This window comes from Notothenia coriiceps, unplaced genomic scaffold, assembly GCF_000735185.1.
Source record: "Notothenia coriiceps isolate Sejong01 unplaced genomic scaffold, NC01 NC01_scaffold00024117, whole genome shotgun sequence".
Classification (NCBI taxonomy): domain Eukaryota; kingdom Metazoa; phylum Chordata; class Actinopteri; order Perciformes; family Nototheniidae; genus Notothenia; species Notothenia coriiceps.
In genome coordinates, this window is record NW_011356818.1 from 50,081 (window position 1) to 65,382 (window position 15,302).

Consider the following 15,302-nt stretch of genomic DNA (forward strand, 5'->3'; position numbering starts at 1 on the left):
TGAGAGACAGAGATGTTATGACCCCTGACCCCAGGCTATGTGTCACAGCTCCTGTGTGTGCGTGTGCGTGTGTGTGTGTGTGTGTGTGTGTGTGTGTGTGCGTGTGCGTGTGTGGATGAGGGGCCGCCCGGCTGTCATCGATCTCACACACACCAGGCCAGCACTTAACACTTGGACTGTAGCGACTAATACACTCACACCCTCTATTACTGCCCCACTGGAGGCACAGCGTGTATGTGTGCGTGCGTATGTGTGCGTGTGCGTGTGTGTGTGTGTGTGTGTGCATGGCCTACTGCCAAACTCATGCTGCTGCTGTTCAATGGCAGCACAATGGATTACACATATAACAGTGTAATGATATATCTCTATTAGACGCTCTCCTCTTTTCTGTCAGCCCATCCATGCTTTACTTAGCTGGGCATATCTGAAGGACAGGATCATCTTTTTGAGTTTTTTTGGACTTGAATTAAATACAGAAAATGCTTCCAGTGCAGTAATCAGGATTTAACATAACACAAATGGCAATGAGTTCATAAATACAAGTTTATATTTACTTAGGCTGACTTCACATCTTGAATTCATTTAACTGTCTGAGCTCAGAAACAGTTATGTTCTATAGTGCTTTCCAGCGAGGTGTATTTTAGACACAATTTACTCTGTGCCATTTTAAACAACTATGGAGCATTTTATAGATTTCCTGAGAGTGAACACTGGACAGAGTACATTTCTGTCAAACAGCAATGCAGGGTGTTAACAAAATAAGAGTAAGTGGGACATTTATAACACCAATAGTTGTCTTGATCCTCTGAGTGGTCAGGAAGTTGGAGAGGATCATGGACATATATAAATCTGACAGTCAAGGGGAAAAAAAGGCAAACATCTACAATTGCTGAGGGTTGCAGTAACAAGGAAGCATGATTGTAGACAATACACCAACATGATATTATAGGTCTATAATCAGCAATAAAACAAGGTAGGACAGTTTTATAAGGAAGTTATGTCAGTCAAGCACATTCTATGTGGCTTACAAAACACATCTTCTAACGGTACAATCTTAAGGGATGGAGTGTAAAGAGTTGTTCACTTAAATTAGTTGAAGGGAAATTATTCAGTAGGAATGTTCAATACTTTGTTGATACAGTAGATAGCTAAGCTAAAACTGAACTTAGTGTACATTTTTGCTGTCTACTAATTACAAAAAAAAGATACAAAATAGATTAAACTGCCTTTAAATCTTTGTAAATAATGTGGAAATGATATACTGTAGATATTTCTTTGTAATTCTGTCTATGGAAGCAGATTCACCGGTTTCACTATCAAACTCCTCAGTGTCCTTTCAACGGGGTTAAGGGACCTTTCACGGAACAGCCTACTCAAGTGAACAGGGTTTATATGCAGCACAAAGAGCTGACTGTCTGTGGTAATGTTGTCTGTCTGCGCATGCATGGATGGAAACTCTCCACTAAGCATAATGTCAAGAAACACACAACTACACAAGCGTATTTGTGTGTGTTGCACACTACTCCATTGCACAAGGAGAAAGTAAAGCAATGTCTATGCCACTGACTCCCAGGGGCAGTAACCTCACACACACACACACACACACACACACACACACACACACACACACACACACACACACACACACACACACACACACACACACACACACACACACACACACTCCTGCATTAACCTGCGCTTCATTCATCCCAGTAATAGCTTGTCAAAGCAGCCGGCTAACTGAAGCTAAATAATGCCTCATACACAATTGGGCATTATCCGCTAGGCTAGCTAGCCTCTCACCACAGTCGCCCAGAGGCTAATGTCCAAATGAGATGGTTCATTTCAGCTCTCTCTGTCTCCCTCTCTCTCATCCACTCTCCATTTCCTATGTTTATCTTCATGACCTTGTCCTTTTTTCCCCCCATGGAGGTAAAGGACAGGAGGCAGGAGTGGTAGAGAGGAGAAGAGGCAGGGAGAGGAGATAAGGGGTGATGGCCATGGCTGCCGGGGGTTTTGTGTGTGTTTGAGAGAGGCATTAAAGGATAGAGAGAAAGAGAGAGATGCATACAAGGAGAGACAGGAAGCTTGAGGCCATAGACCAAGAAGCCTCTTAAGTGATCTGATTGCCTTGCTGGGGAACTACAGTGACCATGCTCAGAGAGGTTACTAATAATACATCTCCATTTAGCCTGACCCTGTAAACACATGCATGCACACAAATACACACACACACACACACACACAGGCAACGAGAAAGGCAGACTCACACACTTACGCCGACAAAAGAGATCACTCTCTTGTCTCATAAAGCCAAACAATGAAAGCTAAACACAGAAGCACAGAAAGAAACAGAGATAAGTCTTAAGAGAAACAGAGACAGGCCGTGTCCTTTAGCAGACGAGCAAAAGTGAATGACACTTATTTTCAATTGATTAGCAAAGCACTGTGGTGTGTGTGTGTGTGTGTGTGTGTGTGTGTGTGTGTGTGTGTGTGTGTGTGTGTGTGTGTGTGTGTGTGTGTGTGTGTGTGTGTGTGTGTGTGTGTGTGTGTGTGTGTGTGTGTGTGTGTGTTTGCAAGATGAGAATGGGCCTAAATGACGTTCATTGATTAGCATTAGGGCTATGGCCCACTTAGGGCACGCCATGTGTTTGCACTCACACAGAGGTACCGACACACACATAAACACACACACACCAAATCATCATAAGTGGATGGTGGACTGAGACGTAAAGAAAACTGGACAGACAGAGAGAAAAGAGGGGAAGTCAAAGGGAAAAACAAATCGGTACAGACAAGAGGAAGGGAATAGAGAGGGGAATGATAGAAAAAGTGGATGAAACCGACTAACTATTATTTTATTACTTCGATATTTGTTATTTGACTTTGGCTCTTATGTGTTGAAACATGAGACTAGATATGATTTCAATTATCTATATATTTGAGATCATATCTAGTGTGTAAGTAATTTTTTTAACTTGCACAACTTTTCTTGCTAATTTTGCTTTTACACATTTAGCATTTATATCGACGTTTTTCTTATGATAATTTATGAAAAATCTCAGTGTGCCATTTAGTGAAAGCTCAAATAGTCATCCCTACAATATCTTCACAACATCAATATCTAGGTAGTCGTGCAACAATACTGTGATATTTGATTTAACCAGTATTGCCCAGTCCTACAAAAACATATTTTATTTTTCAAACCTGTTTTGGTCAGTATGGATTTACAAGCTTTAGCAACAGTGACAAATTCGGGGGGGAAAAATGAAACCTCAAGAGCCGTCATAAGAAATCAGGCCTCTATTAGCCTCCACAACAGCTTCATTGATTATGCAGAACTCTCCTGAAGGATTTACCACCATTCGCTCAAAAGATATTCCCTTATTTGTTTTGATAATGTTCCAAAATTGCTAATAGATGCTAAACTGGGATGGGGTCTTCTGGTGGAAACAGCCACAGTACAACATCAATGTCCCCTCAGGTCCTTTATCTGCAATTATTACATTTCCTTATTCATAGAGTCAGGTGTTTTCTTTAATGTGTCACTTGTATACAATTTGTAAAATGATTATGACTACTAGTAGGCCTAACAAACATACTGAAGTTAGTCCTATATTTAAATGTGGGTCTTCTTTACAGTGAGTCTTCTAAAAAGTCAAAAGTCATACCAGGACACTGTGGTATGACAACACAGATGTCAAACTGAAAAGTGACTTCCAAATACAAATAGCCAGGCACAGAGACGCACACACACACACACACACACACACACACACACAACACTGACAGGCACACACAAGCCAGCAGTGGAGTCATAGGAAGACTTAGAGCACCCCCAACTGGGGGACAACACCAGCAAAAAGCGACAGAGGCAAGCACTCCACAGATGAACATGGACAAACACAAGTTGTGCGTTCACATAAATGGGGAGGAGGGGACGCTGCACATACAGTAGTGTATACCTATTATAAGGCATATTCATTTATTCTTTCTCTCTCTATTTGTTCCCTCACGCTCTCTGTACTCAGACACTTCACACCCCTTATGTGTGTGTTATGTAGCTTATAGTGATTGTGTAGTGTAGTTATAGCAGAGCAAATGTTTTCCCACACACAGTCCAAACAAAGGCCAGGTGACCCTAACACACACACACACACACACACACACACACACACACACACACACACACACACACACACACACACACACACACACACACACAGGTGTGTTGTGTTTGTGTAAATATCAGCCTCAAAAATCAACATCAGAACCTGGAGGTATATCAGCTCTGCTCCCCTGAATCTTTAAAGATAAGGAGATGAAGAGAGTAAAACACAACGTTTGAAAAGGTATCATCTTGTCTTTGTTTCTACTACCTGTTCTTAATATCCCAAAAATGTATAATAGTGATATCTTTTATATCAGAAAATGGACTTGACATGCTTTTTTATGTGTTTTTCTTCTCAAATCTTTGTTAAGGCAAGCTCTTCTTCTAACTACTGTGCACATTTGAACTCAGTGCAAAAGACAGAGGCACTTTCATACATTACTAACCAATCAATGTTGTGACAAATTGGCAAAAGATATCGATACATTTAATTAAGTGTGTGCACTTGTTAGGGAAAGGCATATGATCCATAATCTGAGGACTGCACTGGCCATAAAAATTATATTTAAATAAAAAAAGTTAATTAGTAATCTGACTTTGTGACAAACAGGGTCATTGACTTCATTGTTTTTTATATTTCATACTCAGCCCATTATGTGATAAATTACAGACAATTATGACCAGGCATCTCCATGTCCAGAGAGAGAGAGTATTTCAGCCTCAGTTGGCAAACACAAATGTCCGTGGCACCATGGTCTGCTGTGGAAAGATACAGTAGGCGGACAGAATACAAGTAAAATGTAAAAGCCATATAACTATTAGGATATTAAAATGTTTAACTTGCAGTGTTTCATATCATTCAACTGTGTTGTCTTCCATATCTCATATCAAACAGAAACAAAAGCCCCTTTAATTTGTTTTCCCATCATATTTCCAAATGATGGAGTAAAGACACAGCACAATATGGCAGCTTGCAGTTATATAGCCCCAAAAGCCCCAGAGAGATGCTACTGCTAGTTAGCGATTAGTGCACTTTCTCAAGGGGCCACTTGAAAATCAGTTAACTTTCCCCTCAGAGGCCCACGCTAGCTCCCATTAGCATTTAGCACAACCATTAGTGTCAACACTTACTTTAGCGTTAGCACAGCCAACTGACAGTTAAAGGCCCCAGTGGGGCTATTTAGGGGGTCTCCAGACAGAAAGAGACTGACAGAGTGAACAACTACTGAAGCAGTTTGAGCATTAAAGCTGTATAGTGAGACACGTTCAAGTTAATGGCTCTTTAGCTAAATAACAAACACATTAGCACTGTCAACGAAGACGTGTTGACAGGCTGAAGGCTGCTCCACGTCTCTGTTGGGGCTTTTTGAGGAAACACTTAGGAACTAAGGATTGACGTAATGATACTTATACTTATCATACCTCAGTATATTTTGCATGTTTATCTCAGACTGTAAATTAAACAGAAGATAAAGTCCTGAAGTACTAGAGGTATGATAATCCAAAGAGTCGGCAACAGATCTCTTAAAACCTTTCATAAGGTCCCTAAAAGGTTCTGGTGAATCAAACTGTGAAAAATAGAGGCATGACCCTCCTTGTTTTAGAAAAATGCCTCACTAGAAAACATTTCCTTTCTAAACTAATTATATTTTATGTTGAGGATATTTCCTTAACTGCAGAATTATTTTTTAAAGCTCTAAGTCGGGAGAAAATGGTAAAACCAATCCAAAGCAAGGAAATACTGACACACACACACACACACACACACACACACACACACACACACACACACACACACACACACACACACACACACACACACACACACACACACACACACACACTAAGTGTTTGGAGTGGAGCCAAGCGTATTCCCATATGACCATGTAGCCATTTACTACAGCCGTTTCACTCCCGACCAACACACTAATCACATTAATCATCTATTTGTTTTAAAACATCATCAGGGACATAACCACACACACTTACACACACATAAACAAGCACACACACACTTGTGCACTTTCATGTGTGCACTTGTGCCTTTGGAAGTACCCATGGTGCACTTCATGGGTACAAGAGGGAGGAGAGCCAAATTAACAACAATGCACTAATCACTTAGCTCTCTAATGTAAGCACACTCACAGCATTCGTGTGTGTGTGTGCATACATTCATGGTACACACAACTACGCATATAGACACACTGCGAGACAAAGTTAGTGTATAAAGGAAAAAGGCTCAGCTAGATCCATTGATACATATTGCACTGTATTGCGCAAATGCATTAGATTTGTTACCTAAGGATCTATAATGTCGAGTGGGAATTCATTATTATGACTGCAGGTGGGGATGTATGATTTTCTTTAAACTCAAAGTTTAGTTTTGTATAAAAGAATGACTTATTTTTAAAGAGAAATTATGAAGATTGCTATCTATGATTACAGTAGCCACGGCAACGTATAAAATACTTGTGCTACAACGGTATGAACAGCGTGACTCAAGCACTTTCCTTCAGACTTAAGAAAGGCCTTTTGAATGAATAAAAGCCTTAAAGCTAACAGGAGGAAGTATATTGTACGTTGGTGATAGGGCCTTCTGGTTGATAGCCCATTTCCGAACTGTTAATCACAACTCAATGATATTATATACTGCCTCTCTTTCTTTGTGTGTGTGTTACATGGTTGGAAGGGCCAGTGTATGCTGAGCTTAGGCACCATAGGGGACATTGCCAGGAGGGGCACATAGGGGTTGGGTGACTTAAATGGAGAAAAATCCAATAATTGTATCCGTCCAGAGGGAGGGCGAGCTTTTAGGGAGGGGAGAGACCTGTTATTACTCTTTCTCTTTTCTTTCTCTCTTTCATTGCATCCCCTAATTCTAGGGTGAGGGGGTAACCTAAGAAAGGGAGGGAGCGGGTTGGAGAGACATGAGGGGTTACGGGCTGAGCTTGCTGCTAAAGTATGTCCTTGTAATTAGCTGAGTATTAGCGGCAGTGACAATGCAAAAGCACTGGGCAGGGAAGCAACCTTTAACGCTCTACTCATTTCCTGAACTTAATCCCCACCGCTTACTGGTAATAGTGCACATGCATCTGGACACACACACACACACACACACACACACACACACACACACACACACACACACACACACACACACACACACACACACACACACACACACACACACACACACACACACACAGTCAAAATGGTGGTTTACTGCATAGAGTTTCAGCTTGCACTTGTGTTAGTATGCATGCACACAAACATCTATGTCTGCATCTGCACATTAGCTTCAAGTTGTGTTGAGATAAAGTGTGACGACTGTTTACTTCTCGAGTGTCGAGAAGCTTCCAGCACCCAACAAGACTGCAGGCAAGTCCCTGTTTCTTGTTTCCTCCAGTGAGCGGATGGAGGAGACAAGGCTACAGAAGCGAAAATCAATTACTTTCAATTAAGTCAACCGGCAACTCTTTCAATGTGCCCTCAAGCCACTCAAGTCTTGCTTACACTACCTCCAACCCCCACTCCTGCACCACAAAGTGACACACACTACAGGCACATGTGCATACACACTTGAAGAGCCAGATCCACTTACTGTGCGACTGTCTTTTTGTGTTTAGTGGTTAAATTATTGACTTAGAAACAATTATTCTGGCAATGGCTAAAAATGTTCTTATGAAGCAATTCAGTCTGTCATTTGTATCCAACTCTTAAGAACAAACAAGAGGCAAACATCCTAATTGTGCTTTGTGCGACTCATTTGGCTTCTTTGAAATGTGTTAATCAAACAGTCATTTTAATTTAAAAACCACACAATGTATTTAAAATGCATGCTGACAGAAGAGGTCGAGGAATCATTAAGTGTGTGGTTGGGTTAGCCACATGTATTGACCATGTCGTTAACATTTAGCCTGTCTTGTAAAAACGAAAAATAGTGCAGCTCAAAAAGTGATGAAGCTGAACAGAATTAGGATCTACTCTTCATCATACCACAGCACGTTAATCTACAATGGCTGAGAGGCTGGGGTCATCTTTTTAAAAAGTCTTTATAAAACAAATCTGTAACTGCAAAACCTGTTTCGTCCTCCTGTAACTATCTGTTCAATCTCTCCTGAAACATGTTTCTTGCATATGCGTTGCACTACGGGTAAAACCTCAAGACACCAGATAAGGTTATTATGTCATCACAGTACAACTTTTTCCTGTTTGCCATTAGTATGAACATTTAAATACCAATAATACGATGCATTTTGGAAAATAAAGGTCTTCTATCCAACAGTTTTTCTAGAAATAATACAAATGTACCTAATAAAGGGTCCAGGACTGACTCGTCAAATCAGACTGTCAACCAAAAGAATACTTCTGAAGTAGTATTGGTTATTGTCAGAATGTACAATAACATGACTGGACTTTAGAAAAATATCGAGATACATAAGAAAGAAAGATGATTTGGTTATGGACACATTTTTTCAGATTGTGAGGAAGTTTGTGTTTTGTTTCATATTGATTTCTGTTCCGTTAGCTTGAATGAAAAACGTAAGAGACACCTGAGCTCAGACCACAGCACACCAGTAGAGAACCATTTCTATAGAGAGCACGTTATAAACAGCGCAGAGGGGGACCGCAAACCTTGTCATTGACACAACAGTCTGAGTGAGCGCGTGTGTGTGTGTGTGTGTGTGTGTGTGTGTGTGTGTGTGTGTGTGTGTGTGTGTGTGTGTGTGTGTGTGTGTGTGTGTGTGTGTGTGTGTGTGTGCCTGCCAGCCCCGAGTCTAGCTCTATTGTCTAACAAGGTCTAATTAGCACCATGGCACAATGAATTAGCATAATTATGCAAACAGGGCTCCGCTAAAGGCTTGGCACAAGGGAAGACTACGGGGGGCACCTATTACAACACACACACACACACACACACACACACACATGCACATGGTTAGAAGTGCATGCACACACTCACTAACAGTTACTAAGAAAACTGAGACTCTGGTACAAAACATTAAACACGCAAACATGAATGTGACAGATCCACTGGATACAGAAAACACACACACACACACCTGTCTAAGACTCCAACAGGAAGTGACAAGAACACAAGTCTGTTATGTAGAATGATCATTGGCTTATTTGGTAATTAAACATATTACTTATAGTAGCATTTATTCCTTTAGCACGTAGTCTGTGCAAATTATAAATACATCATTATGGTGTTACGAGACTCCTCAAACATTTCGGAGATCGCAATATCCATACCTTTCCTTTTCTAGTTTCAAAGGCTGCATAACAGTAAATTGATCACATATTCTTAACCGAACAGACAGTGTTCTTTATTTGTCTTTAGCCACTTAGCCCTTATATCCACATCACTAATGATAGTTGATCAAAAATATCATGTGTGAATATTTTGTGAAAGCACTTATATTCAACTCTATAATAACGAGCTATTTAAATCAGAAATATTGTGATATATATGATTTGTCCATACCACCCAGTCCTATTTCCATGTTATAAACATCCTCCCGTTACAAACAGTCACATACCAGACTAAACAACGGATGTACACACAGAAATTACCAGCTAGAAACTTCCCCTCCCCTCCCAACACTCAAACATTCAGGGCTTAGCATTTACCAGTGAAGTCTGTGGGAGATAATAGGGATGAGTGAGAGGCTGAAAGGAGAAGCCATTCAGACAATGACAGCTGTAGAGAAGAAGGCTTTATTCGGCTTCATTAGGATGCTTGGCTCTTGATTAAACACACACAAAGACGCACAAACACTAATACAAGAAAAGGGAAAGCATTTGTCTAAATGAGGCCGAGCTTAACTGCAATGGAACATACTAAACACTATAACACGCAGAAAAAGTAAGTTGTTAGCGTGTGTGTGTCACGGTAACCTCTCCCTGCAAAATGAACCCAACAAGTAACCCCACAGCCCAACAAGCCCCCTTACCAAAAGCCCTGCAATGTCAACAAGCTCTCCCTAAACCCTCTCAAACACACACACATGCACACACCTCCTCTGATGCATTCTTAGTCACCCAACCCCAAGGGCCTGTATTGTGTCCTTAAATCCTGATCCCTAGCAGGAAACAAGCACCCCTAAAACCCCAAACAACGGCCGCACAAAGCTCTCTTACAATTACAAGCCCCCGTCGTCAGCTAAAGGAAGGTCGGAAGTTCAGGGTTCAAATAGTTCAAAGTGATCAAGAACAGTCTGAAACAGGGCCAATTATTCATTGACAACAAATAACGAGTTACAAATGTAACTGCACTGATTTTTGAATCACCACCAGAGGGGGGGCTTTGTACTTGAGTGTGAAACGAACCAAAGTCAACTGTCCGATACTGCCTACATATGGCTGCTGTAAATTACCCAGGTACAAAACTCTTAACTTAGACTAACTTTTACGAGTTTACATTTTTAAAAAGAGACATCGGATCAGAAGGGGAGTGAGGTTGCCCAAAAAAAACTATTAGAGAGAGAGCACCAACATCAGTAGCAGCATGAGGGCACATTTAAACACAAAAAGCCTTGATTGAAAGGAGCAACAAGATAATAATTATAATAATAATAGTGTCCTAACACAAAATGAACGTCATACAAACTAAGTCCAAATATATTTGTATATGCTTAGAGTACTAATTTATCAAAACAATTCAAAGTTTGAGCGACAGGTTTTTTTTAATAAAAGAAGATAAAACATGTTTACCACTTAAATACCTACAAATCAAATATATAGTTTTTCTACATATACTACTGATTTAAAAGATGGTCTCCCACTGTGAGTATGACATACAATATGATCAGAGTTTATATTGATAACGTTCTGATTTATAGATCCCCTTGGCATTAAAGCCTTCATTTAGTTTATCGATTGTATTGTTTTACTTTTATTTATTTTATTTGTGCCCAATTAAGTATTTCTGTACAAATACAAGCACTGTGTTACAGTACAGCCTGACATACAACACGTAATGGGCTGTATTTGAAACATATTGGATTCTACATTCTACATTGAACCAAATGTATGTATTTTTGTTAGGATTTAAATATCTTTTCAAAACAAATAAAAGGCACAATAGGCATAAGTGACGTTAAATCCCAAATATTTAAAAGTCTTTTAATTGATATGATGTCATCTCTAACATACGCTCTCCATTCCCTAAAACATCTTCATTGAGACTCATTGGCCGCTCCTCGGGTCTTGCAATGAAACCATTGACTCCAGCTTATCGTCACCTTACGACCAACATAATGTTCACATATATGCACAGTGGTGGCACAAGCACAATAGCCGGCAGAGCGAGTCATGCTGAGAGGGGATAGCAATTTGAAGCTGAGTCCACACATTTTAGAGGCAGTGGGCTAATCTGGCCAGGCTTTTTAGCCCGCTATTCAGAAGGACAAGGACCCCTAGGATTTGGGCTTGTCCACACCTCAGGGGTAGGGGGGATTATCAAGATAACAGGAAAGGTGGAGAGGGTGGGATGGTGGGCAAAGTGAATATGTGTTCATTAGCAAGACTGTGTGGATTGTTTGCAAGTATGAGTGTGTGGCTCTATATCTTAGTGAGGGGTAAAGGTAAGTAGTTGTGTGTATGTTTGTGTATTTAGAGGGGTTTCTCCCTGACTCCCATCCCAAAAAATATACCCCAGAGCTCTGACAGGGTCACCTCTGGGCCTTTCAAAGCCTCCTCTCAACCAATCCTAATTGATCTCACGCATTACTAGTCCCAAACATGGAATGGAGAACAGGAGGGAGATGGCTGGCTCATTGTTCGACGAACGAGGTCCCGTTGCTAGTGGCTCGGCTCTCCACACACACACACACACACACACACACACACACACACACACACCACCTCTGGCATGCCCACCCACCATCTCCCCTTCTACCCCTTTTCTCCTCTCCCCACCTTTATGCTCTCATCTCCGGCTGTGCTAATCCACCGGCCAAGTCAGGAACTCAGTTACCCATCTGGCCAAGCACGACTCCAGCTGGGAGGAGAGAGAGATGGAGGGGGTGGAAGGAAGACAGAGGAGAAAATGGTAGGAGGGGTGGAATGGGAAAGAGGGATGAAGGGTTATACTGTAAGTCACGAGAGGGGAAAAGAAATGAGGGAAGAGAGAAGTCACTATTAGAGGACGAAGAGGAAGAAAGACAGGGAAGGAGAAATGCAAATCACAAACACAGTGAAGGTTGCTCGAATGCCACAAGGCAAAAACATGATGACCTCTCCATTTTCTCTCTACAAAGGAAAAGGTATTGATCCTATTGTCTCCTTGAAGAGAATAGGGATTATCCGTTCTAGCAGGTTGGAATGAGAGCTGCCGCTGAGCTCTGTCATGACTTATATAGTCTGATCCCAGTGTGCAATGAAGTAGCCTCTAGCCATGACCTTCACCTCTGACCCCGAGTCCTATGGAGCCATCTGGCTGGTTAGCACTAACCCATGACCTTTGTCCTAACCCAACACATGCCTGTGAAGATGGACCTGCACAGAGAAAAGTATTAAACAACTTCATATACATGATATCATCAAAGAAGAAGCTCTATTAATGCATAATGTTGTTGTTTCTGATGATACTTAGCATTGTTTCAATATTTGATATGGCTGAGGTGTAATCAAAAGACACATTTTAATTAACTTGACTATAAAGATGTATTGTATGGCTTTGAATGCAACTTACAAATAAACACAACATGCATTCAGCTGCCATCTAATGCAACAGCTCTGCCACAAATGATACCTTCATGAAGTGTATTAAGTTCAGTTGTTGTTCACATTTTCCAAAAGGTGGACATTAAATGACGTATGAATTATTGAGGATGTAGTTTGCAGTGGTATTGTACTGCACATTGAGAGTTCCTTGTTATTACTATCAATATACATAAGATAGGCAGAATATTACAAACCTATACCTCATGCTAAACATACAAATGTAACCTATGAGTGTCAAAAAAAACTTTATAGGCATCAAAAAGTAAACTTCAGGTGAGAAACGTTGTATTGGATTTCAATAATAATACATTATTTGGGTGAAAATGTTTAAAGTACCCGACCACGGATAAGCGGGAGAAGATGGATGGATGGATGGATGTTTAAAGTAGCTACTGAGTGTATATAGTTAATGAGAGGAATACACATACGATTAACATGACATGTGCATGCTTACAAGTCATTTTACAATCCAAATGCTTGTAGCTGACAGAAGTGATTCACTCAGGTAAACAGCAGTCATGCATGTCTGATTGAAATAGCTCTACAAAAGGATTGTAAAAATATAGCAATAAGCAATAACTGAATAGAGCAGAATACAACCCAACTCAACCAGAAGTTGAGCTAAATGCCTCAGAGAAACTTGACAGAATGAAGGTGAGGCCAAGGCTCTTGTGTTTCAGGTGATCATATTCCACTTCATATCATAAAGCATTTGCAAGCCCCTGTTTGAGTCACGCTCTTACCTTTCTCCCAAACCACTCATCACTGTCGACTGAGAGGATAAGAAGACTGAAGCCCACTTTCCTTCTCAAGGACATTTGAAGGTAGTTGGGAGGAATGAGCATACATGATAAATCCCATCGGAAGCCACACGAGAGACGTACTACCATTCAAAGAGATGGAATCAAACCACCCGCATCAAACCATCAATCAAACACTAGCAGCACACAGCATGAGGCTAACCCAGAGTTTGAGCGTGTGTGTGTGTGTGTGTGTGTGTGTGTGTGTGTGTGTGTGTGTGTGTGTGTGTGTGTGTGTGTGTGTGTGTGTGTGTGTGTGTGTGTGTGTGTGTGTGTGTGTGTGTGTGTGTGTGTGTGTGTGTGTGTGTGTCAGGATGGGATAAAAGTGAGTGCAGGTCAAACAAACTGTGTGAAAGTAACATCATACTGACTCGACCATATTGAAAACACAATGCAAGTAGTAGTAAGATAAAGTAGGTACTTACAGACATTACCGGTGTTGTCAAAACTGTTGAGCACTTCGTTAACTCGGATAGGCCCCATGTTGTCCCTGAAACAGACAAATAAAGAGGATTACACAGCGGCATGGGTGAATACTATTGTTGTTTAAATACATTATAACAAAAGGAAATTAACAAGATAAGTCAGCATGTATTTCTTTTCAAATCTCAATTGCATTGAATAAGAGTTTGGAAAATAAAAAAGCAACATTGAGACGAATAAAGTTGAATTCAACAGCATTTGAATCACTATATTAAAAGGTGTTGTTTAGGTAATGACTTAATAACATCATCTCTTGTATGGTTTGTCCTTGTAGATACTTTGCTCTTCACTTTATGAACCTGCAACGTGTTAAGTTCTGTGTTATCATGAAACGACCCCTTGTTTGGTCGCTGTGCTTCATCTGTGCCAGTTTGAAACTAGAGCCTTATTTGGATCCATTCATGTGTGTGTACCTGAGCAAGGCACTGTACTCGGGAAAGAAGACACTTCTGTACTCCACCCACTGGTCGTCTGAGGTATCACTGGGGTCTTGAGTCAGAAGCCTCTTCCTGCTGAAAAGGTCAAACGTTGCAAACCTGCGGACAGACACCTGTTTGACCTCTGGAGCGTCCGTCTGCTTCTGACGCAACACCTGCGTGGAAATATAGGGAAGTTAATAGATTTCAATTTCCTCAAAATAGCACATCTCTCAACTGGAACATTTATCATATTCAATTTGCTGTAAAGTCTCAACATTTGTTTTAATGTTTTGGCAGCGTGAGGTTTCATACAAGAAATCCTTTGGAAGACCATACTTTATAATGGATATTTCAAATGTTCCATCACAACATCATGTTATCCTGAACCTTAACTAATGTTAAATGTGGTTTGTCAGTGTTGCTGTCTATACTTCAACATAATGTATTTTATTTATTTAATCGTTTATTTGGCAGGGAAGCGTAACAGTTCCAGATTTAGCTTTGAGCTAATTTCCATCCGCAGTCCCTCACATAAAACATTTAAGAAGTTTACATTTTACAAGCATAGTAAAAACAAAATACATAATATGCAAAAGGTGCAAAAGAGCAAGAGCAATATACACAAGTATTTATGACACGGTAATACAATATAGTAGCAACGACATATAAAGTGCAAGAGGAGATACAAGAGCTACCTAAAGTGCAAGAGGAGATACCCCTGTGTTAAAGTTCATTTAGCGGTGATTGCACGTGTGT

At 40.6% G+C, this 15,302-nt stretch overlaps 1 protein-coding gene across 1 annotated transcript in view; it reads right to left on the bottom strand.

Annotated features, from left to right (window-relative positions):
- Positions 1 to 4,785: 4,785 nt before the first annotated feature.
- LOC104954880 (calmodulin-lysine N-methyltransferase) overlaps positions 4,786 to 15,302 on the bottom strand; it is a 12,435-nt gene continuing 1,918 nt past the window's right edge. The window contains exons 2-5 of the mRNA XM_010782080.1: positions 14,541 to 14,719; positions 14,070 to 14,134; positions 12,038 to 12,119; positions 4,786 to 4,873 (exon numbers count right to left, since the gene is read on the bottom strand). Of these exons, the coding sequence (XP_010780382.1) occupies positions 12,088 to 12,119; positions 14,070 to 14,134; positions 14,541 to 14,719 (276 nt within the window). The 3' untranslated portion in view covers positions 4,786 to 4,873; positions 12,038 to 12,087. The remainder of the gene's footprint in view (positions 4,874 to 12,037; positions 12,120 to 14,069; positions 14,135 to 14,540; positions 14,720 to 15,302) is intronic.